Source organism: Microtus oregoni, unplaced genomic scaffold (genome assembly GCF_018167655.1).
Source record: "Microtus oregoni isolate MIOR12 unplaced genomic scaffold, Mior012 000019F_ref0000042, whole genome shotgun sequence".
In the NCBI taxonomy this organism is placed as follows: domain Eukaryota; kingdom Metazoa; phylum Chordata; class Mammalia; order Rodentia; family Cricetidae; genus Microtus; species Microtus oregoni.
The window spans coordinates 40,908,223-40,931,220 of record NW_024543078.1 but is presented as its reverse complement, the minus strand read 5'-3'; the positions used below and the strand labels follow the sequence as shown (position 1 = coordinate 40,931,220).

At 52.5% G+C, this 22,998-nt stretch overlaps 1 protein-coding gene across 1 annotated transcript in view; it reads left to right on the top strand.

Moving 5' to 3' along the window:
• The window catches only part of LOC121459795 (VPS10 domain-containing receptor SorCS2), a 220,149-nt gene that overhangs the window by 179,981 nt on the left and 17,170 nt on the right, over positions 1 to 22,998 (top strand). The window contains exons 9-17 of the mRNA XM_041669802.1: positions 3,267 to 3,413; positions 5,951 to 6,053; positions 7,248 to 7,324; positions 10,358 to 10,449; positions 11,204 to 11,311; positions 15,539 to 15,659; positions 16,718 to 16,851; positions 17,376 to 17,504; positions 19,322 to 19,493. Of these exons, the coding sequence (XP_041525736.1) occupies positions 3,267 to 3,413; positions 5,951 to 6,053; positions 7,248 to 7,324; positions 10,358 to 10,449; positions 11,204 to 11,311; positions 15,539 to 15,659; positions 16,718 to 16,851; positions 17,376 to 17,504; positions 19,322 to 19,493 (1,083 nt within the window). The remainder of the gene's footprint in view (positions 1 to 3,266; positions 3,414 to 5,950; positions 6,054 to 7,247; positions 7,325 to 10,357; positions 10,450 to 11,203; positions 11,312 to 15,538; positions 15,660 to 16,717; positions 16,852 to 17,375; positions 17,505 to 19,321; positions 19,494 to 22,998) is intronic.

Sequence of the window (22,998 nt, the reverse complement as noted above, 5' to 3'; positions counted from 1 at the left end):
CAGAGGTCCTGGCCTCACTCACGCCAAGGCCCTGATCCAAGCTTCTGGAATCCACGTCAATGCTCTCCACTAGTGAGCGTGGCCTGGTCCTCAGGTCCAACACACAAAAAGTCCATTAAGCACCTGACATGGGCCCGGCCTGGACAGGCCACTCACAATTCTCTCTTTTCTCTTGTGGATTCTATGGCTCAGCAGACCACCACTCACCCCCGCCCCCCACCGCCACCGTCCTTCCGAGACAGACCAGATCTGAGCAGAGAACTCAGAACCTGCCTGGCCACACTGTCCGCCAAGATCTTCTCTCACATCTGCCCCAGGCCAGTGGAGACAGCAACAGGCAGACAATGGGCTTTGTCCCTGTGGTTGGGAGGGGACCTCCCAGGTGGAGCGAACCTCCATGTATCTCCTGCTGTCAGCAGCAATGTGGGGCCATTATTCCCAGCAAAATGATGAATGTAATCGTTTGTTTGCAAGGAGAGCCCATTTGTCAGTGCTACCTCCCAGCTGGGCCGCAGAGGGACAGGGCTATCCTGCGGGCCTCCCCTAGTGCTCAGGATGTCTCTGGCCACATCTGTGCACTGGAGCACTCAGAGGTGCGGCTGTGGCCCCAGGCCAAGCTGAGCAGTGATCGATGGGACATGGACAGGTCCGGTGGGGGAGGTGCTGTCTACGCTCTCCATAGATAGGCCATGCTCATACTGCAAGTCACTGGCAAGGATTCCTCACAGGCTGCCCATCCTCCAGACCCCTGCCCCCACAAAGAAGATGTCTCCTGGCAGTGTCCTTAAGCCCCCACTATCAGTGCTCCACAGTGCAATGCCTTTTCACAAATCTAGGTGGGAGTCAAGGTGGGCCTCCTGGAGGAGGTGGTGTGCAGCCCTGAGATGGTGCAGAGCAGGAGTCAGCTAGGTGAGGAAGCCTGGGGACTGCCAGGGAGAGCCTGGGGACATGGAGCAGTTAAAAGACAGCATCCACTGCCTCTGAAGTGACTTATCCTCTCTAACTTCAACCAATGGGGTAGCGAGAGGACCAGCTCTGGCCCTGTATTGCCTGGGCTCCTATTTAGGCTCTGGTATGTGTCTGCTGTGCTGTGCTGTGCTGTGCTGAGCTGTCCTGGGCAGGTGACTTAACCTCTCTGGGCTTGGTTTCTGGGCTCTGAGGCACTTCGTTGAAACTGACAACACCCTCTTTTAGGGCTACTGCAAGGACTCAGGGATGCTTTCCTTAGGGAACAGCAGGGCTCCATCCAACAACACTCCATGTTCCCAGCGCCACCTACTCCAGGATTGGGAATGGTGGATGGGAAGGGCTTGTCTTTGTAGCCGGTGTAGTAGGAGCTGCAGGCTGCATTCCTGCCACCCAGCTCCTGGCCGCCTGGCTAGCTTATGCCCCAAAATAACGACACACAAACTGTATTCATATAAACACTGCTTGGCCCATTTCTATTAATGTGTGTAGCACCACGAGGTGCCCTTACCAGGAAGATTCTAGCCTACGTCCATCTATCCTGGGTCGGAGCTTCATCGCGTCTGCCCTGCAGAGCAGAAGCTTGGTGTCTTAGCTCACTTCTTCTTCCTCCCAGCATTCTGTTCTGTTTACTCCACCCACCTAAGGGCTGGCCTATCAAATGGGCCAAGGCAGTTTCTTTATTAATTAACCAATGACCTTCCTCCATCAAGCCAGCATGTGAATCTCCTGCACGTGGCCAGTATAGTTACTATCATGGTCACTAGAAAGCCAGCAGCATGTCCAAGATGTCCTCTGTTGAGTCACGGGGTGTTTAATCTGCGTGTCCCCTGGTTGTGTGGCCTCTTTGGGTCCTATTGAGTTCTGACAGAATTTTTCTAAGCTGCTGTCTATGTTAGAGTTAGGAAGATGGCTCAGGGTGTCACAGAGTGTCACAGGCCAAATCGCCCCGCTTTGTGGATCACGTGATCAAACAGTGTGTCACAGGAGACTGTCCACATACTTCCAGAGATGTGTCTGCCTCCGCGGAGGAACAGACGGTCCAGTGCAGTGAATCTTGATAACGTTGGCAGGAGAGACACTGGAGTTCTGAGAATGTGCTAACAGCAGAAACACAGCAACACTGACTGCAGGGACAGAGGGACGCATGGCAGAACGACGTGGGCCCAGGCTCTACAGACTTAGAAAATGGCTGGGCTGCCCATCCTGAACTGGGAAGGGAGTCAGAGAGCATAGCCCTGGAAACAAGCAATCATTACCACCCGTGGCACCAGGGGGCGTTCCCTGATGGATGGCAAGGTCACCTGGCAGTGGGGCTCCTGTGTTTCCTTCTTGGTCTCTGTTTTTAACTGGCGTGTCCTTCCTAATCACCCTAATTGATCTCACATTGTAGTTCAGAAGCCCATAGCTCACTCTGCATAGCTCACTCTCTGGTTTCACAGGTCAGTGTGTATAATTATACCTGTTCAATAAGATTTGCAGCCTTTGAGCTGATAAAATTTAGACAGGGATTTTTAAAGTTATTTTTTAACTCATACTAATGTAATAAGAGGAAAACTTCAGACCTCTGATTTACAGGGGGTGGAGATACCTCGGCTGTGAGGCTTAAATGAAGAAGCATGCCTGCGCCTGCCTCACTACCCTAGAAGTGCTCAGTGAATGTGACTTTAAGTCTTTGCCAATAAGGGGCTTGAAGAATAGGATGTTCCTGCAAGGGCACCGCTGAGTTTAATGTGATGAAATGCCCAGCTCTTGTACTTTCTTATGAATCAACGCAGTGGCCACACTTGGATGTTGCAACCTCAGCTGGCATAAGGCCCCTTGAGAAAAGGAAATGAAAGCCAAATGAAGTCCTGTCAGTGCATGCCAGGATAAACAGAGACCTTCCCATTGCTTTCTTTTGGGCTGTGGGGCCCCCAAGGAAAGCCGAGGAGTGTTTGCTGTGGCCCAAGACCTGCCCTGCAGGTCTAATAGACCCAGCAAGTGAAGGGATCCTGGGATCCGGAGTGGGATGGTGAAGGGGGGGTCCTTTCATGAGATACATTGGTTGGTGAGGGGACCAGGGTCCTCCCTGGTATCTGGTGGCCAGAGGTCCTTAGCAAATAGTTCAGTCATACAGATCCCCTGACCTGGAGTAGACAGTGCTCTTCCATGCCAACCTGGGACCAGTCTCCATGTGTCAGGCTGCACCCAGGGTGAAGCAAAGCCATATGCAGCATCCTCAGTAGGGGACAGTGCCTGGCTACTGTGGTTCTGGGTGATCTGTGTGGGGCCTTATGGTCCTTCTTGTGTCTCCTCAGGTCAGAGGTGTGAAGGGAGTCTTCTTGGCAAACCAGAAAGTGGATGGCAAGGTGACAACACTCATAACCTATAACAAGGGCCGTGACTGGGATTACCTGAGGCCACCCAGCACCGACATGAATGGGAAGCCCACCAACTGCCAGCCGGTAGGTACCCTGCCCTGTCACACACCTCCAAGAGAGTGGCGCAGATGCCACTGCTAGGGTACACTCGAGACATGCAAGCCACCAGGTTCTGCTAGGCATAGGGATGCACCCAGAGGGAAACATGGACATCATTCTTTTCCATGAAATTACAGTGTGAGAAACTGCCCCAAACCCTAGTCCCTCACTCATTCTCAGCTCCACAGGCCTATCCAGATGGCTCCAGGCCAGGGAGCCACTGACTTCTTTCAACGCCGGCTCCAGGCTAAGTGCCAGTGTGACCCCATGCATGGTGCTAGCAGAGATCCAAGGAACAGTAGGAGCAGAATCTTCCAAGCCTGCTTCTGAGCATCGCTGAATGTTGCTGGGGGCTGGGGTGTGATAGAGGAAGTGTATAGAGTGTCAGGAGCTGATAAAGGCAGCATTTTCCACAGTCACCAGGTGGCCACCGAGTGTGAGCTGCCCTAAGGAGCAGCTTTGCCTGCACAGGCATGGGCACTATGTCCTGAGTTCTGTTCCACTCCACTCTCAAGGCTCTTCTCCAGACCACACTGTAGATGGGGAAGGCTCACAGCCCCTGCCCACCTGCATGAGGAATGAATTGTCTGCCAATTATAAAAACCCTCTTGGGTTCAGAGCTGCTGTGACAGGCTGGTTTCGCATCATCTTTGGGAAAGTTAAGCCACATTAATCTGCCCAGGCAACTTTCCACTAAGAGAAGGTTCTTGTCTGCAATTACTCAGCTCAGTGAGGAGGAAGCCTCTGTGAGATTTTGCGTCCCGGAGCAGGGGGATGGTGGCAGGAGAGGAAAGTGGCCAAGCTGCCCAGGCAGGCGGAGATTGCACTGGGGACCAAAGCAAAGTACCTGGAAGCCAGTGGGCCACAGATACATCAATGACAGTCCGAAGCCCTGGTTCCCACCTGAATGCCTGTAGCCTCCATCCAGAGAGGCACAACATAGACTGACTGGTGACTAAGTCCAGGCCTCTAAGCCTGACAGTGTCATCCTCTCAGCCACTCAGGGCTCACAGTTCAGATAGCAGGGACAAGGTTCCTGGGAGTCATGCCACCCAGGACCAGCTGGGGTCTTTGTCATGGTCTTTGCACATGTGATGATGCTGTCCTTGAGCCAGGGACAGGCTAATGGTGCTTCTCTGCTGCCTTTCTGCTTGTTCTTCTGGTCATGCGTTGGCTCCCAGGTCTCTGATTGGCTTGGTGTAGGATGTCTCCTTCCAGCTATGGGGAAATAGATACACCTATATAACAGAAAGGTTAATCAGATCTCTTAGTGTGTGTGTGTGTGTGTGTGTGTGTGTGTGTGTGTGAGAGAGAGAGAGAGAGAGAGAGAGAGAGAGAGAGATAGCATGTGAGTGCACATTTATATAAGCACATGTCAAAACCATGTACTAAGGGATGTCTGGGATGCCTTCCTCTGTTTTGGCCTTATGTTTTGAGATGGGAGGTCAACAATTGGTTAGACTGGCTGGCCATCAGACTCCTAGGATCCACCTGTCTCCACCCCCTTACGCTAGGACTTCAGACATACACGCAGCTGTGCCTGACCTTGGTGGGCATGCCAGGGATCGACACACAAGTGCTTTACCCACCGCACCGTCTCCCCATCCCTGGTTAGATCTCTCCAAGCAGGTTGAATTTCAACTAGGAAATAGGTTTGAATCTGCTGGTGTCTGGATTCTAATAGGAAGAAACCTATGTATTCAGAAGCTCCAACATGTCAAAAATACTTCTAGACAGAGCTGGGGCTGGGGCTGCTGCTTCCTTCTGCATACCCAATGATCTAAGGTTGAGTTGCTGTACAGTTATGTGGAGGTTCTGCTAGCTCCCACATGTGAGAGGGCTAGAAATGGATAACTCACCTGCCAGCCACCTCCCCGGGATTGATGTACAAGTTCCTTGGGGGTCCTGCTTGTCTCCTAGTCCCACTCTGGGCAGCTTCAGAAGATCTTCCACCTTTGACCCTTGCAGAGCCTGGGCAGGCATGTCAGGCCGGGACTATGGGAAGCCTAGGAATTGAGCATCAAACCAAGGTGCCGAGTAAAGGTTATGGATGGAAGAATGAATGAATAGATGGATGGATGAATACATGAATGAGAGCTGGGGCTGCACAGGCCCCAAGTATCACACACATTTTCTGGCCCAGCAACCCATGTAGTGGTCATGTAGGGAAGCCCATCCTGAGGGGAATCCGGGCCACAAGGCCCCTTCCTTGGGGAAGTTGCAGCTACCTGGAGGCCCTCTCTCAGACCTTGAGTCTCTTTTTTCCAGCAGATTATGTCTAACTGGTCCCTTCTGCACTGCTTAGTTCCCTAGGTCCCAGGTAACTCTTGCTGATGTCATCCCTATCCTTTGCATCCATCACCCAGCAGCCGAGCGAGCACAGCTTCCCACACTCTGTCCATTCTTCCAAGGCACCCCTACCCAGCCTTGGCTGATGAAGGCCACAGGGCAGATCTGGCTGCAGAACTGGTTTTCCTAGGATGCTCTCACCTGCCGACCATCCTTCCTTCTTTCCTCCCCAGCCGGACTGCCACCTGCATCTACACCTGCGCTGGGCAGATAACCCCTACGTTTCAGGCACGGTGCACACCAAGGACACGGCTCCTGGCCTCATCATGGGTGCAGGTAGGTAGCTACAGTGGCCTTTACAGCCTGAGGGAAGCTCCTATCTCAGGGATGGGAACTGAAGGTCACGAGTCTGGGGCCTTGGTGTGTCCATCAGAGGCAGCGTATCTCCTCTCAGGAGACAGAAGTCCCCTGGAAACCCTAATGGTGGATGTGGGATGGATGGAGGGAGGGCTAGATAAATGAGTGGATTCATGCATGGGTAGATGAGCATATAGACAGGCAAGTGGATGGATGGATGGATGGATGATGGATAGACGGATGAATGGATGGATGATGGATGGATGGATGATGGATAGACGGACGGACGGATGGACGGATGGATGGATGGATGGATGGATGGATGATGGATGATGGATAGACTTGTAGGTAGATGGATATATATTGAATGGATGAATGAATGGAGGGGTGGGCAGTCATGTGGCTGATGGTTTATCCTGACACAGCCAGCTGGTCCATCAGAAAGCTCCTGTACTCCAGGCCATGGTGCAATTCTGGGGAATCCAGGCCTAGTTTGTGAAGCCATATGTGTCCCGTGCTGTGAACCTACAGGTTATGCTCCTCACTTGAAGCCTCATGGCTTCCATAGCAGCCCACATGAAGCAGAGCATCTCTGCTCTGGACTGGCAGCGTCTTGGATGGGATGCTGTCTACCTAGATGTCTCTAGGCTAGGGCTCAGTCCCGGGTGCCTGCTTTATCTCCCGCACATCGCGACTGTCCCCTATACAGGAACTGAATGTGCAGCTGCTGTGTGCTTGCCTTTTTCCCATGTACGTGACTTCCAGGACACTGTCCCCAGATACTCATGCAGTCCTCTCATCTCTCAGGGACCACAAGCCTGTGCTGCCCCACCTGGCTCATGTCCTTCAGCCTGACCCCGGCCACCATTACACATTTTACCCTCAAGTAACACCTGTGGGCATTCTGAAGCACATGAGCCTGTTCACCTTGGAGCTAGGCTGGAGCCTCTTGTGCTGGACTCCGCTGGGTTGAGCTCTTTCTACCCCGAGGGGACCAGCTCAAGCCCAGCAGCCACACTGGGCCACTGTCTGGAAAGGAAGCCAGCCAGGGCCTGCTGTAGGTGATTATGGTTGAAATGCAGGCCTCGGCAGTTTCCCTTTCTGGGGTCCTTCAGATCTCCATCAGAGGATCTGCCCGGTCTTAGAGCAGTGCAACCTTTTCTGTTGACCCAGGTAACCTGGGCTCGCAGCTGGTGGAGTATAAAGAGGAAATGTACATCACATCTGACTGTGGGCACACCTGGCGGCAGGTAAGATGCCAGTGGTACCTGGTGTTCGTCGACTTTCCAGGGCTCTCTCTGTTCTATGCCCCTTCTTTCACGGGAACTCTCTAGAGTCCTGAGTGAGATGTCTGCCCCTGACTACCAGCCTCAGAAGCAGCCGAGGCCTCTACTGAGGGCTAGGACCTTTGGGGACGGGGCTAGTCGGGGGTGGGGTCAATGCTTTGTGGCTTCTGCTGAGTATTATACATCCTAGAAGCACTTCACAGCCAGATGTGTTCCCGGGGACATCCGGGGAAGGGGACTGAAGTCCACATTGACCCCTCCTGCTTGGCTTCAAGCTCCTTCGGGCCAAGAGGTTAGAGCAGTGGAGACATAAACAGAAGAAGAGGATGTGAAAAAGGGAGGTATAGGACCCTGGAGGATGTCCCGTGTGTTGCTGTGATGAGGGGTGTGGCGCAACATAGCAAAGGAAGGAAAGAGAATGAGGAAAGCCTGCCTGTGGGAGCCATCCCCCCAGTAGCAGGACCTGTGCGGCTCCAACCCCCAGCTCCACGTGGATGTCATAGCCACTGGTTAGAGGGATACTGGCTGCCATCAGCCCTTAGCACAGAACAATGAGGACACCAACAAGAGGCCTGACAGGCCCCACAGAGCCCATGACACATAGAAGCTGTGGGTTTCTACCCCAAGGGGTGCCTCAGGAGGGCCCTGCCCTGTGAGACAGACACTGGCTGCCTTCTGGGGTGGGTGGGGTCCTGGCTGAGTTAGTCTGCCAACTTCCCAGAGAGGTGATCTGGCTGTAAGCACTTGAGAAGATGGCCTGAGCATCAGAGTCCAACTGCTTGCAGACAGAGAGTCCTCTTCCAGGTCATCTCCCTCATGCCTGACCATGTAAGTCACCTTCCTGGGAGGCACCAAACACTCACCACGACACACAAAGCTCACCTACATCAAAGGCCAAAGCCGCTGCTGGTTTAATAAGATGCACCAAGCAAGACATCTGCAAAGGGCAGGGGAGATTTATTGCATTAAATATTTCTAGTTCGCCAAAGCCAGTGAACCACTGTAGGGTTATTAAAGGTCACCGTCTGTCCACCTTCACCAACGGCAGCATTGAAGGACTTCCTCACTCAACAGACATGTGAGGGGTCACTTCTGTGAAACCATTAGCTTAGGTTTCCCTTGGAGGCCTTGGGACCAGGGTTACTGGGTAGGGCTCACAGGTGAGATGCCTGATGGAGCAGCAGTTGTGTGCACATGTGTACACATGCACATGCATGTGTGTCAGGGAGGAACAGATGTGTACAGAGGTTGGAGGCAGTTATAGTCAGGGAGAGGACTGACGTATCAACAGCTCCAGACCAGTAGAGCACTCAGGGCTGCTCTGGTGTTTCCTCCCTGGCCAACGAGGCACTGGCAGATAGAGATGGGTCAGAGGGTCCTGGAGTGACATAAGCCTTAAGCCAGGAGCCACCAGCCAGGCCTGGTGGTGCTCACTGCAACCCCAGCATCTGCAAGGTGGAAGGAGGAGGTTCTTATGCAGGTTCAAGGCCCGCCCAGTTGGCAGAGCAAGATCTTATCTCAAAACTTAGATAATAAAGGGCATGAGCTCCCTGGAATGATCAAAGACCTCATTAACAGTGCTCTAAGTCCCTGCTAGGACTCTGAGGGGAACAAAGAAAGGCTGAGCCAGGGATGGGTCTGTGCCCCCTCTCAGCTCTGCATGCCAGGGGCTGCTTAGGGTACAGGGAGCTGTATTATGAGGCCACTCATTTTTTTTTCCTGGATGCTCAGACCTGAAATAATTACACAAAATTGTATTAATTAAAACATTGCTTGGCCAATAGTTTAAGCATATTGCTAGATAGCTCTTATATTTTAAATTAACCCATTTTTAGTATTGTATTTTTACTATGAGGCTCGTGGCCTACCGGCAAGGTTCGAATGGTGGCTTGCATCTTTCTCCTCTGGCTGCTACATGGCGTCTCACTGACTCTGCCTTCTTTCTCCCAGCATTCAGTTTAGTTTTCCCGCCTAGCTCAATTCTGCTAAGCCACTGGCTGAAACAACTTTATTCATTAACCAATAAAAACAACGCATCTACAGAAGAACTTCCCACACCAGAGAGCCACAGCGTAGACACTCTCTGAGGCTTCCTCAACAGCTTTCTGATATTGTTCCTGACCAACTTACTGTTGGGCCTAGTTTCCTGGAGTCAGGACCTCTCCCACTCCAGCCAGGGCCCCTGATCACGGGGTACATGCTCTGCAGCCCATACATGCCAGTCTACTGAAGGACTCGTAAGGCCTAGTGTCCTGGAGTGACTGAGGCCCGCACCTGGCTCTGCCACTCCCAGCTGTGAGGTCTTGGCATAGCCTTACTACTGTGGACCCAGCTTCCTATCTGTAAGATAGCACTTGCCCCTGGATATCAGCATGTGGCTGTGACCAACAGAGCTGTCCCTCCTAGGTGGCCCTTGTCAAGATGCCTTTACCTCCCCCCAAAATGCTCAGTGGCCATTCATTCCTTTATCCTCAGAGCATTCATTCACTAATTCATCCATATGGTGGCCTTTCATTTATGTATTCGTTGACATGCCAGAGTCCTGGGTACCCAGCTCAGACCTCCACTGAGATGGCCCCAGAGGGCTCAAAGTCATCTGTCTCCCAGTAGCTTCCTGACTGTAATGGAAGATGATCCAGACTGTGGGGAGCCAAAGTGTGGCCACATCCAGGTATCAGAGGTATCAAGGAGCCAGGCTCTGTCACTGCACCCCGCATTGGCCTGGGGTTCACCCTGAACTCACCTCTGAGTACACTGTGTTTCCTATTGCTGGGCCATTTGCTGAGCCGAGGCCCTGAGGGCAGGATTCTGAGAGAGCACACCATAGTTTTCCCTGTCCCCAAGGGTAGATAAATTGCCACTGTCCCCAAGCCCCACTCCTTCCTCGTGCACTAAACCATGGGTGGAAATGGGAGTTTAGAGAGCTGGCATCCCCTCCTGGCCAGGCTCTGCTGCCCTTGCTGGGGTCTCACCTGTGAGTCTGTATCACCCCCACAGGTCTTCGAGGAAGAACACCATGTCCTCTACCTGGACCACGGCGGTGTCATTGCTGCCATCAAGGACACATCCATCCCCCTGAAGATCCTCAAGTGAGATCATGGGCAGAGGGCACTTAGCATTCTAGAACAGTTCCCTGGGAGCCTAACACTGGAATGACCCACACCTTCCAACCTCCTTGAGGTGCCCCAGAGAAGGACCCATATTACTCCCAGGCCGAGCAGAGACTACAAAGACTAGTCAGGGTAACATGAAGAGGGCTGAGGGCTGAGGAGTCCAGGAAGGCACCCTAAGTATCAACAAGAACCTGTTAGTAGAGAATTGGGGCCAGGGTGTACAAACAAGGGAGCCAGTGGGTACCCAGAAAGGAGTGAGCTAAATTGAGGGCAGGGTAACATTGGTATTTAGGAGGCAGAGTTGGGCAACTGCCAGGCAGTCGGTGTCACTGCGGTCTGAAAAAGAGCTGTATATCTTGGGATTTAACATCCCTGTAATATTGATCACGTCACTGACCCAGGAACCTGAGTTGGGTTCCTATTGCATGCATTACTGGGTGTTTCCAAGGTTCAAATGTGCCCGCTATTCATAGAAACAGGCCTGTGTGGTATCCCGACAATATGTCTAGGGCAGCAGGCCATCCCATTGCTAATTAGTCAGGGATGCCACCTGGTGCTGGCAGGCATCTGCTGCCGTTTCACCTGAGAGAGGGAGGCTACGGTTCAGCTACGGCCTGGGTGTGGCGATGGTCCCAGAGCTGGCCTCTGCTGGATACAAGTCAGGCCTGAGAGGAGAGAGTCAAAGAAAGGAGTAATCTCACGCTCTGTGAACACTGGTGGCCTTCCACAGGTTCAGCGTGGATGAGGGCCACACCTGGAGCACACACAACTTCACCAGCACCTCCGTGTTCGTGGATGGACTTCTGAGTGAGCCAGGGGACGAGACGCTGGTCATGACGTGAGTGAAACAGGAAGGTGGGAGGAAGACTCAGGTCAGAGCCACCCCAGGCAGGCTGGGTCTGGTCATTCTGAGGTGGCCTCAGACTGGGTCCCTGCTTCTTGTATGCCTGTCATCTCCCTGTTCCAAACTGGTGACTCCTCTTCTCATCCTGGCCGGCAGGTAGGGCTCTCCATCCCTGCCCAGCAACACTGATGGACCAGGAGGGGAACAAAGCTTCATAGGCTTGTCCCTGGCCAGTGCATTCTTTCCAGCTGGCAGTAGTGAGAACAGTACTTTTCCTGGCCATGTGGCACAATAGGGTTATGCAATGGGAGCCTTATTTGATGCTGGCCCCAAGTGGTCAGGCCATCCCCCATTCCATAGACTGGTCAATCAGACAGGGTGACCTCACACTCAGCCTAGAGTTGGCTCTGGCATCCTTGCAGGTGTGGCCTTGCTGTCTGTGGTGTGGGCATGAAAGGCCAGCTGGGCTCTTAGTGGTTCGCACCCTGCCTTTGTCTTCTATGAGCTCACAGGATACTCCCACAGATGTCCATGCGGAGGAGCCCTGAGAGAGCCTGACTATCTCCCATTCCTTCATACTCACCCATGTTGGATGATCATGAGTCTCCCCGTGTCCAATGGGGTCACGACTGTGACTCTGAGCTCAGATGGACACTTCAGGATCAGCTCTGTATGCCAAGCTGTCCCTACAGAACAGGAAGCACTGAGCACAGCAGAGCTGAGGCTAGGCCATTAGGGTGGGGGAGAGGGGTCTGCCCCTTCAGAAATCTTGCAGCCCATCTAATGTATAAAGTGCATTTATTGAGCACCTATTGTATGCTGACCCTGAGGTCCCAGGAGAGCTAGTTAGAAAACATACCATGGACTTAGGGGCCTCTGAGGACCGACAAAGAAACCTTAACTTCTTATTTAGAAACTGTCATTGTGTTCCCGGCTCCCCACCAAGATGGATAGGGACTGCACAGGACATCAGACTGGGTGACATGTGACTTTTAGGGCACTGGGAAATGAGCTCTAACTAGGCCAGGGGTGGGGGCAGCCTCCTGGGGACGAACAGAAGGTGGATGATGGATGGAATGGGACAGAGGGACATGAAGCAAGCCTTGCACCCTTTCAGGAAGCTACACATTCCTCCTACCTGCCAGGACAGTGGCCTTGTCCTCACCTTCTCAAGAGCTCCGTGCCTGTCTGGGCTCTACCCAGTGTGTGGCCTTGCCTACCTGACCCTCCTGAGATTCTGGGGAGGAGGTGTCCTTCAGTCTACGTCACTAATGTGCCTGGCTGGACAGCACCTGATGTGTGGTCGGAGCTCAATAAACAAGCTCTCGGTGAAGCCACAACAGCAGACATATGGGTGACAAGGATACAGTGACAACCTCCACATGCCAGCAGCTAAGGAGGGCTGTCAGAGATGGCCAGGCTAAGTGACCCCTACCAGAGTCCAGAGACTGTCACCAAGGAGCTAAGGAGGACTGTCAGAGATGGCCAGGCTAAGTGACCCCTACCAGGGACCAGAGACTGTCACCAAGGAGCTAAGGAGAGCTGTCAGAGATGGCCAGGCTAAGTGACCCCTACCAGGGACCAGAGACTGTCACCAAGGAGCTAAGGAGGGCTGTCAGAGATGGCCAGGCTAAGTCACCCCTACCAGGGACCAGGGACTGTTGGCCCAGGAGCATCTGCTGCCCTCACTGGCCAGTGACTGTCAAGAAGAAAGCTTGGGAGGGGGTGGGGATTTGGCCTGCATGCTTCTCCTGACTCAGGGTCCCAGGGAACATCCATAGAGTTCTATGAAGGGTCTATGGAATCCCCTGGAGCATCCATGACCTCTATGGAACCCACAGAGCATCCCAGTGCCTCGTGGAGTGTCCATAGCCCTAGGGAATCCCTACAGAATGTCCATGAATCCTCAGGAGCAGATGGAGTCTCTCCCCCGCAGTCAGACTGCCATGAGGAAGCCCACTGTGGTGCTGGCCTCACAGCCTCCTTCCTGGGTGACCAGGGGAAAGCCAGGGCAAAGGTGGTGTGCGCATCCTCGAACAGCTGAACACCAGGCATGGAAGGCTGAGCTGGTTCAGGTCTCCCTCTACCTAGCTGCCTGGGGGGTAGGCAGGTTGTTCCTGGTCAGATCCTCCATGATGCTATGACCTGCCAAAGCCCTGCAAGGGCTCGTGCCTCATTCTGTGGGCCATCCGCTTGAAGGCTGTGGCTTGAGGCAGGAAGGGAGGTCACAGACTTGACACTTGGTGCGTATCAAGAGAAGCGTTTGGGGAAGTCTAGCTCCCTGACCTGACTGCAGCCTGGCTGCGGCAGACTCAGCCTGGTCCTTGGTCTTTTTGCAAGGATGATGAACAGTTTGCAGGGCTGAACCCACAAAACGGGAAGAGGGGCTGCCAGCAAAGGCGGCAGCCCTGACAGGGCTCTCAGAGCTCCAGAAAGCCAGCATGGCTCCCGGGTCTTAGCTTCTGCTGCCAGGCCCCACCATGGAGACACCTTCCACCCTGGGCACCTCCCTGCTCTGCCTCTCCCCTCACTTCATCTTGCAGTCTGCATTTTGTCGCTGCTTTGGGACATTAGTTCTTTGTGTAGCCAAGGTCCTCAGATCTGGGCCTGCACCCAAATGCAGCTTTCATCCCTGCAAATGGCGTTTCATCCGGGGAAAGCAGCAAAGTTCACAGGCAGGCGATTCATGTTTTAAGTGTCTAAAAAACTCCCTAAGGTTCCTACGGAGCCTTTCACCAAGCTACGTCTTCAAACAGCTTCCAGTTTCAGTGGACACGGAGATCATTCACACGCCTCAGAGGAGACACGGGCTGGCAGAAAGAAAAGCTTTTCTATCTGAGCCTAGACCAGGACCCAGCCCATACAGCACCTTTATCCTCATCCACCCAAAGGTCACATCTAAGCTGACCACAATCATTTTATCTGGACATTGTTCACGGCGCTGCCCACAGTTGCCTCCCCCTGCACGGTATATGGCAGAGGGGCCCCCAGCCCTGGGCAGTACTGTGAGGGCTCTCAGCCTGGAAGGGCTGTGGGCCATATATATGGAGGAGCCAGCAGTTCACCTCATAGTATGGCCCACATTTCCTGCTCTCTGTCAAGCAGCCACTGGCCCTTTGACCTCTCCTGCTAGGACCGCTCAACTAGATGAGAGACATTCACAGTGGCAGTTGAGGATTGGGCTTTCTTCGCAGACAGGAACTGAAAAGCACAGAGTGGATTAGCTGGACCAGCCTGCTTCTCTGTCTGAGCTCAGAATGCAGAGTATGGGACGTTCCCATAAGGAGGGCTGCATGGCTGTCACACTCAGGCTAATTAGTTATGCATCTTAGTCCAAGCCTCACAAATGTGAGTTGCCAGGCCCAGGTACTGAATTGCCATCCTGGGTGAGTCCCTTCCTTAGCCTGTTTCCTCTCAGAGGTCTGGGGTGATCGGCATGCATCCCTCACAGGATGTGGTAAGCCCTAAAGGGGAGGACAGAAATGTGGTCCCCCCTCTCCTGCTGTCTGTCAAGGCGACAATGGGGGCCACGACGAGAGGAATACCAGGTGCCCCCAGACAAGGCCACCCATGGTCTGCAGAGAAGGTAGATGGGAGGAGTAGAAGCCAGTGTGGGGCGCTGGTCTCAGCTCACCAAGCTGAGCATCCTTAGGCTCCATGCATCACTGGTTTTTCTGTATCTGTCCCTCCCTCTGCTCAGTGGGATGCACTGCACTGTCACACTGACCCTTTCATCCCACTGTCCAAGTCATACACTGACTTGTCATCTCTCTGGAGTGCCAATTCTGCCTGGGGTGAACAGCTTGGAGCCCAGTTCCACATGGCAGACCCAGAGAGGCCAGCAGAAAGGCAGGGAGAGCCCAGCTAACACTAGACATGCCTCCAGCCCACACAGACCAAGTGCAAAGCCTGGTGTGGGAGGCTTATGGAAGGAAGGGCCTGGGGCAGCCAAGAAGGCAAGGAGTCTGCCCACCTAAGAGCCTGCTCCTGTCAGGAAGTGGGTTGCATGAGTTGGGCAGATGACCTGTGCTGGTGCAATCAGCAAGCCACAGAGAGCGACCCCCTGTGGATGATAACATCAGGCCAGGTGCCAGGGAGGGCACACTTCATCACGGAATCTTCTGGGGCGGGAGAGGTTTCACTGGTGCTAGTACAGGGAACCTGAGTCTGCACACCAGGGACTGATCGCTCTAAAGTGGTCTTCCTTCTTCCTCCCCTCAGGGTCTTTGGTCACATCAGCTTCCGCTCTGACTGGGAGCTGGTCAAGGTGGACTTTCGGCCCTCCTTCCCCCGACAGTGTGGCGAGGATGACTACAGCTCCTGGGACCTCACTGACCTCCAGGTGGGTCAGGTAACCTGCAGTCCTAAGGCCCTTCCCTCCTCCAGGAAATCTCACAGATGCCAACCTCTGGGCATCTTCCCTCCCAAGGATTTTCTGGCCCATCCTTGTGCCTATAACTACTTGATCTATGGCTCTTTATGACCCAAGGGTCTGCAGGGCCTGAGCCCTACCCTCTCAGCATGGAGGTCTCATGACAGGATGTGGGACTTTACTGCTTGTGGGGAAATTGGCAAAGACGATCTGACGTCAGGGTCTAGGACCATCCGATGTCACAATCCACCATCAGTGTCTAACCTTCACATTCAGGTTGAACGGAACATGAGACCCCCACATCAGCTCTGGTGGACAAGAGAAGCTGATACTTTACTGGGTACCTGGGGAATGTGAGCAGGCCGCTTGCGTGCCACTAAAACAAGGGGGTTTGTAGCCAAGGAAGATCAGAAGCTGGAAGTTTCCTAAAGGGAGATGCCTGGGGTCAGGCTCTGACTGAGCCTCCACCTGGGACAGTGGCTGAAGTCAGCCAGCAGCCAGATATCTCTGGAAGTGGAGATCCAACATTGAGAGTTCACACATGGAGAATGGCCTGACTAGTGGCTCAATGCCCCTGTGCAGAAACTGGTTTACAAGAGAGCGCTCAGATGAGCCTAGCAAAGGTTCCAGGACCTGATTCACTATGGCACTTGGAGTTCCTTCCAGTCCTGCCCCATCACTACAAGGGGCTTTGTTATTGGGATATGGGCAGTACTACTCCAAGCATAGCCTGGGAATCTATTGTGTGTCCGCATGAGCCCTCTGGTCATGGCTCATCCCCAGATGGTCACACACCTGGCCCCTGTAGGCCCAGATGTTCTGTGACCAACGACCAGTCATATGGCTTAAGATGAGGGAAGCTGGGCCAGTTGGCTGACATGTCAACTTCTTTTATGCTTCAGTTTTCCTGTTTGTCAAAGGGGGCAAACGCCCCATCCCAGCTGCCACCAGGGCAGGAACAACAGGACAAGCCAGTGGTAGCTGTCACCTTCCTCTGCTGGTTCCTCACCCTGGTGCTCTTGCTACAGGGTGATCACTGCATCATGGGCCAGCAGAGAAGTTACCGGAAAAGAAAGCCCACGTCCTGGTGTGTCAAGGGGAGGAGCTTCACATCGGCACTCACATCACGTGTGTGCAAGTGCCGGGACTCTGACTTCCTCTGGTGGGCACTGCGCCTCCCTCCCTCCCTCCCTGCTGTTCCAGCCCCTTTATATCATGTTGATCTTGTTCCCAGAACTGGGGTGGAGGCCACATTGTCCTTCGAGCATCATGGGATCAAGCTCCGTTCACCTGGTCCCTCTCCTCCCGCTAGGATTATATTCCACTCAGACACATTCACAAAGCCTGTCCCCCCCCCCCCCCTTACCCTGCACTCTATATTCAGGTCTCTGTGCCCTTTCCAGGGCCATTGGCCCTGGCTGTAGAGCCACTCCTTGCCACCCTTTATCCCCCTACATCCTGTGAGCATCACTCACTTCCCCAGAAAGACCTCCAGGCTCCACTTCATTTTCATCCTCCTTGTTCCGGAATGAAGCTAGTATGTCTCATCTGTTCTCCTCCGACTGACACAAACCTGTGGATTCGCCCATGTTCCCACAGATAGGCATGTCTAGACCTGTGGTGTAAGTTTCTCCACCCTAGCTGTCTCCTCTAATCTCACCTTTTAACCCAGCTTTCCCTTCCCAGTGACTACGGGTTTGAGCGCTCATCTTCCTCTGAGTCCACTGCCAACAAGTGCTCCGCTAACTTCTGGTTCAACCCCTTGTCCCCTCCTGAAGATTGTGTCCTGGGCCAGACCTACACCAGTAGTCTTGGGTAGGTACACCAACCCAGCCAACCAGCTAGTCACCCTGCCGTCCACCAGCCGTCTACCTATCTACCCATCTGTCTAGCCTTGCCTTTATCTGTCAGCCAGCTCCAGAAGTGGAGCCCAGGCAAGTCCTGTACTGTGCTTCCTGGCAGCTTAGAAGGAGAGACCATGGTCCTGGTGCTGGGCTCAAGAATGCAGGCAGGGCTCGGCAAGTCACCAGACTCACCAGACTGACCCAATGATCCACAAATCCCATTGAGCTCTTGGGGCCAGTGTCAGGAGAGAACTACTTTGAGTTGGGACAACACAGAGAACAGAGGGGCAGAAGTGGTCCCAAGTATTCCAACTGCTGTGGGACTGAGACCCCAGAACAGCTTCACCCTTCTCTGGTCCTCCTGAGTCTGTCACACTGTACTGTGTTGGTACCAGAGACATTCTAAAGCCTGGGGGACTCTGCTTACACCAGACTTTCAGGAGGAAGCCTTGGTAGACCACTCTCCCAGCCCCTACCCCCAGGTTTCCCTCTGCTGTGCTGTGAGGCCATGACACACAGTAGGTGTTCCTAGAGTCTACTATGGTGGTCATGGACTCTGTGGGATGAGGAAGTGGCAGACAGGCCCTTCTCCCACTCTGGGGCAAGCTGAATAAACTACTTATAAAATATCAACTTCTTGAAGAAATACCAAGTCCATAGCATCTGTGGACCTTTAACTTTGGTGGGACTCACACGCTCCATGTGATGGGCCTATTTCCTCATCCTTTGTGATGGATTCCTTATTGCTTATCCTGGAGAGCTAGAAGAAACAGGCAGGACCAGGAACTAAATGTGTTAGTCTTGGCTGTATACAGCCTGACATCTATCATCCATTCACTTACCTATCCAACCCCATCTATCCACCCATCGTCTGTCCGTCCATACATCCATCTGTCCATCCATCCATCCATCCATCCATCCACTCATCCTTCCACCCATCTACCCACCCACCCATTTCCATCTATCTCCTATTTATGTATTTCTACCATATGTCCATCATTTCATCCCACCCATCTACCCAGCCTTAAATCATCTACCCACCCACTCATACATCCATCCACTCATCCTTATACCCATCTACTTCACCTACCTCCTATTCATCTATCCATCTCTTTATTCCATTAATCTACTAATCCACCTATCTACCATCCCACATATCCACCCATCCTCCCACCAATCTATCTACCCATTCTTCTGCCCCCACAAGTACCCATCTTTCTAAACTCATGTATTTTTGATACAGTTCCTGCCTGACACTTCAGATAAGAATTCCTGCTTGCCAAGCCTTGGTGGGGCTGTCAACAAGGCCATTGTGCCATGGTTGGATGAGCGGGTGGATAGATGGGTAGTGGATAGGTGGACCCATCCCAAGAAGAGCAGCATGCTTGCTTATGGTCACCCAGGAAGCAAAGGCTGAGCCCATCTTAGCCAGTCAGCCCTCCATAGTTCTCGGCATGACCTTGGTTCTAGACTGACCTCTTCTATCATCCTTAGCAAATAAAACAAACAGACAAAAAGCAAAAATAAAAAGAAGTTATTAATCTGGGCAATATAATCAGGCCATGGATGCTTCAGCTCTCCAAAGCAAATGGACACAGCCAGCCCCTCCATCCTGATGCTCAGTGCTCCCAGCTTTAAGGTAGACAGAAGCAGCCATGAGGAAGCATGGGGAGCAGGCAGCAAATGCGGCTGTAGAGGTTGGAGCCTTGAGTTGCTTCAGGAGTGGAGACCATCCCTACCCATCAAACCACTGTCCGTCCTGGACCTGACCCTCCCTCACCCACCCAGGTACCGGAAGGTGGTGTCCAATGTGTGCGAAGGTGGTGTGGACCTGCAGCAGAGCCCGGTGCAGCTGCAGTGCCCCCTGACAGCACCCCGGGGCCTGCAGGTGAGCATCCGCGGAGATGCAGTGTCTGTGCGGCCTAGAGAAGATGTGCTGTTTGTGGTGCGGCAGGAACAGGTGAGCATCCACCCTGGGCTGTCGCCGGAAGAGCAGTTCCAGCCAGGCACACAAGGTTGAGGCTCTGGACAGTTTGGAGCATGGCCACAGAAGCCAGCCTGTCCCTGAGGGTGGGGGCCACAGGACCAAAACTGACCTCTTGGTTCAGACCAGCATTTGAAATGAAACAGACACAAGAGTAAGTGTGTATCAGATGTTCATCGGGAAATGGGCTCCACATCACACATGTATGTAACATGTGAGTGCATGGATGTGTGTATGTGTGTGTGATCTTGTGTTTATCAAACATTGACACAAAATCAATACCTCCCCATAGGTGACACTAAACTTCTTTTATTGATTTCTTTCTTCTAATGCTGAGGATGGAGCCCAGGGCCTTGTGCAAACTAGAGAAGCCCTCTTCTACTGAGCCACACCCCCAACCCAGTGCCAAAGCAAGTTTAAATCTCTAATTATATTGATTTAGTTGATCTGGAATCCCAACAGAAGCATAAAGGTTTTTTTTAATGACTTATAATCACACATCCAGAGATAACGCCTTCTGTGTGTATATGGGAATAGATATAAATACAAGTTTATATATATGCACACACAAATATATATGTATTTTTTCTCCACCCAGTCTCCCACTCATTCTATTTTTACTTCAGAACAAGTGTTACATTCTCTTCTGATTTTAAAAATAATATATGCTCATTGTAGTATATTTAGGAAATACATTTATAATTTTTTTAAAAAAACCACCACACCACCACAGACATAAATATCACCCAAAATTCTGTTCCCGCAGGGAACCGTTGACTTTTCTGTTTCCTTCTGGTTCACAAGACACATCCCCAAACTCTGCTTATAGAAACAGCTAATGGTCCCTGCAAGGAATTTAAAAATGACATTCAGAAAACCTAGAGGCAGAGGGAGGGCCCCCTTTCTCCCTGGGGTTCTGGGCCGTCTTCACTCACAGATCAGAAGGAGTCCAGTTCTTCAGCTAACAGATGTGAAGGCTGATGTGGGGAATTCATGATCATGCCTGCTATACTCAAACATGCTTTCAAAGGTGTCTGGTTTAGAAGCGGAGACATGTTCTCCTGAAAACAGGAAAACTGAGGTTATGGAGGACTCAGACTGGCCATACCGAGTACCTGTATATTAGGCACTCTGATAGCCACTTCCTGTTGGAAGTACAATCTTAAACTGTGCACTCTATAAACTTATATTATTACAGATGAGAAAACCGGGATGTAAATGGTGACGCCATTCTCACATAGTTATATGGTAAAAGAAGAGGTAGAGATGGCGCTGTGCCCTCTAAAGGCCTCTGGACTCCAAGCAGACATTGGCCAAGTTTGTGGTCCCCAGGCCCAAGCTATACATCTCTCTCTCTCTCTCTCTCTCTCTCTCTTTCACCTTCTTCTTCTTCTTCTTCTTCTTCTTCTTCTTCTTCTTCTTCTTCTTCTTCTTCCCTTCCTTCTTCCCTCTCCCTCCCCTCATCTCCTCTCCCCCATTTCTCTGTCTCTCTGTCTCTCTCTGTCTCTGTGTCTCTGTCTCTCTCTCTTTCTCCCCCTCTCTCTCTCAGGTGTCACCTCCTGCCCAGGTCCTCTCACAACTGAGACAGCCCTAAGGTTCGTTTGGCCTTCAGGCAGCCCTGAGTCAGGACTGGGTATTTCTTTAGTAGCGATGTGTTGGGATGACAGGACAGAGGCCCTGTCAGCCTGGGGCTCCCTGAACCCCCAGACTGACCCAGCTCTCTAATTTAAAGCCCTCAAATTCCTGGTCAGACATCCCAGAAACATGGCCATCTGCTGCCCCCTAAAGCCTGAAAGTGGAAACTACAGCACATCTGCAGATGACCAGAGGACAGAGCATCTTCGGAACCCTTGCTGGGCTGCTTGTTAGAGTGGGCAGAGTTACGGGGAGCAACACAAAGATGCCTTGAAATAGGGGATCCTGGAACAACGCAGGCCTTGGAGGGAAGAGAGTAGGGGCATGGGACTGAGGGTAGGCACATGCACACTTACACTGTGACACAAACTCCCTTACACACTAGTAGACACTTATAGGCACAGTGTGCACTCCTCTACCACACACACCTACTCTTACACGCCACTGGACTTGGAAGCAGGGCTGGGTACAGGGAGCATGCGTTTTCTAAGTATCTAAGAATTCACGGCGTAGGGGGATGGAGGCCAGGAACAGACCCATAGACACCTGCCTGCTCTCGACAGGTGCAGAACAGCCTGGGAGAGGCGGTGTCTTTCCACCCAGCAGCAGCCCCTCCCCTCAGCCCTCAGACGTGAGCCCGAAATAGATCACACACCTGCAGAAGAAGTGGGAAAGTGTAGACTCTTAGGACCCACAGCGAAGCCAGCTCAGACGCAGGCTGGAAGTCCTCATCATGGCTGGGTCTCCAGGCTACACAAGAAAACCCTGGTGTGCCAGCGCCATCTAGATTTGGAGCCAGTAAAACTGTCAAGAAGATAAAGGCAGTTACAGACCAGAGGGCGTTTGTTGGCGCAGCCCAGTGGGCAGTAGAGCAGGACTGTGCAAAGGATTCCCGTCAACAGATGAGCCAGCCAATTTGAAAATGAGCAAGGAACACGAGGAGACGGTGCATGTAGCAGGCTGCATGGGTGGGACGATGTACGTGTGCTGTGAAGGATGGGGACCTTAAAACCACAGGCAGACACACCCACTTCCTGAATGCTACCCAGAACTTGCCCCCTCATAGGAATGAATTGGGTGAGGACATTCTCCTTGATCCTCACCCAACCCTGCAAGGAGAGCAATGGGGAGAGAGAGTCCATCTCCAGAGCCTGGACCCCTGAAAGCCTCAGTCTTGCAACCTACAAAATGGGCACATGAAGCACCATTTATTCTAGGTTCTTGGAATGCCCCCCAACAAAGCTTCAGCCAGCTTCTGGGCATTCTGGGAGGCCCTTGACTCATGGCTTCACTTTCCAGAGTCTGTGTCTGTGTCCAAACAACCCTCTCCCGGTGTTCAAGTCGTCACTGTTATCCTTCAAACATCCTGACCATGAGTTTCTTGCACTCTATGCCCCATTGTGACCTCCTTTTAATGACTTGCATCTTCAGATTTATGTTAAATGTCCATTTCAAAGGGTTCCAACCCAGTATAGTGTATTCAGGCGAAAGTTACATGAGCATCATTTATATATAAATGTCCTTAGCTTTTGAGGTCTGGAGGGTGTAAGCTAGGAAGATTGCTGATGGCTAGAGAAGGGTGACCGGGGAGCGGGAGAGTGTGAGGAAGGAGGGAGAAAGGCAGGCAGACTGGAGAGGGGAACTTGACTATAAACACAAGAACTCCATCTATCGTGGGCTTGAGAGTCAGGGTCAGCTTGCATGCGGAGTTCAATACTACTTGGGGACAAAGTCACAGGATCCCCTTCCTGCCTGCTCACACAGTTAAGTGTCATTCCTGGCACAGTGTGGGATGAGATGAGATACAGGAGACACCTTGTCATAGGAAGACAGTTGTGTCTTCTTT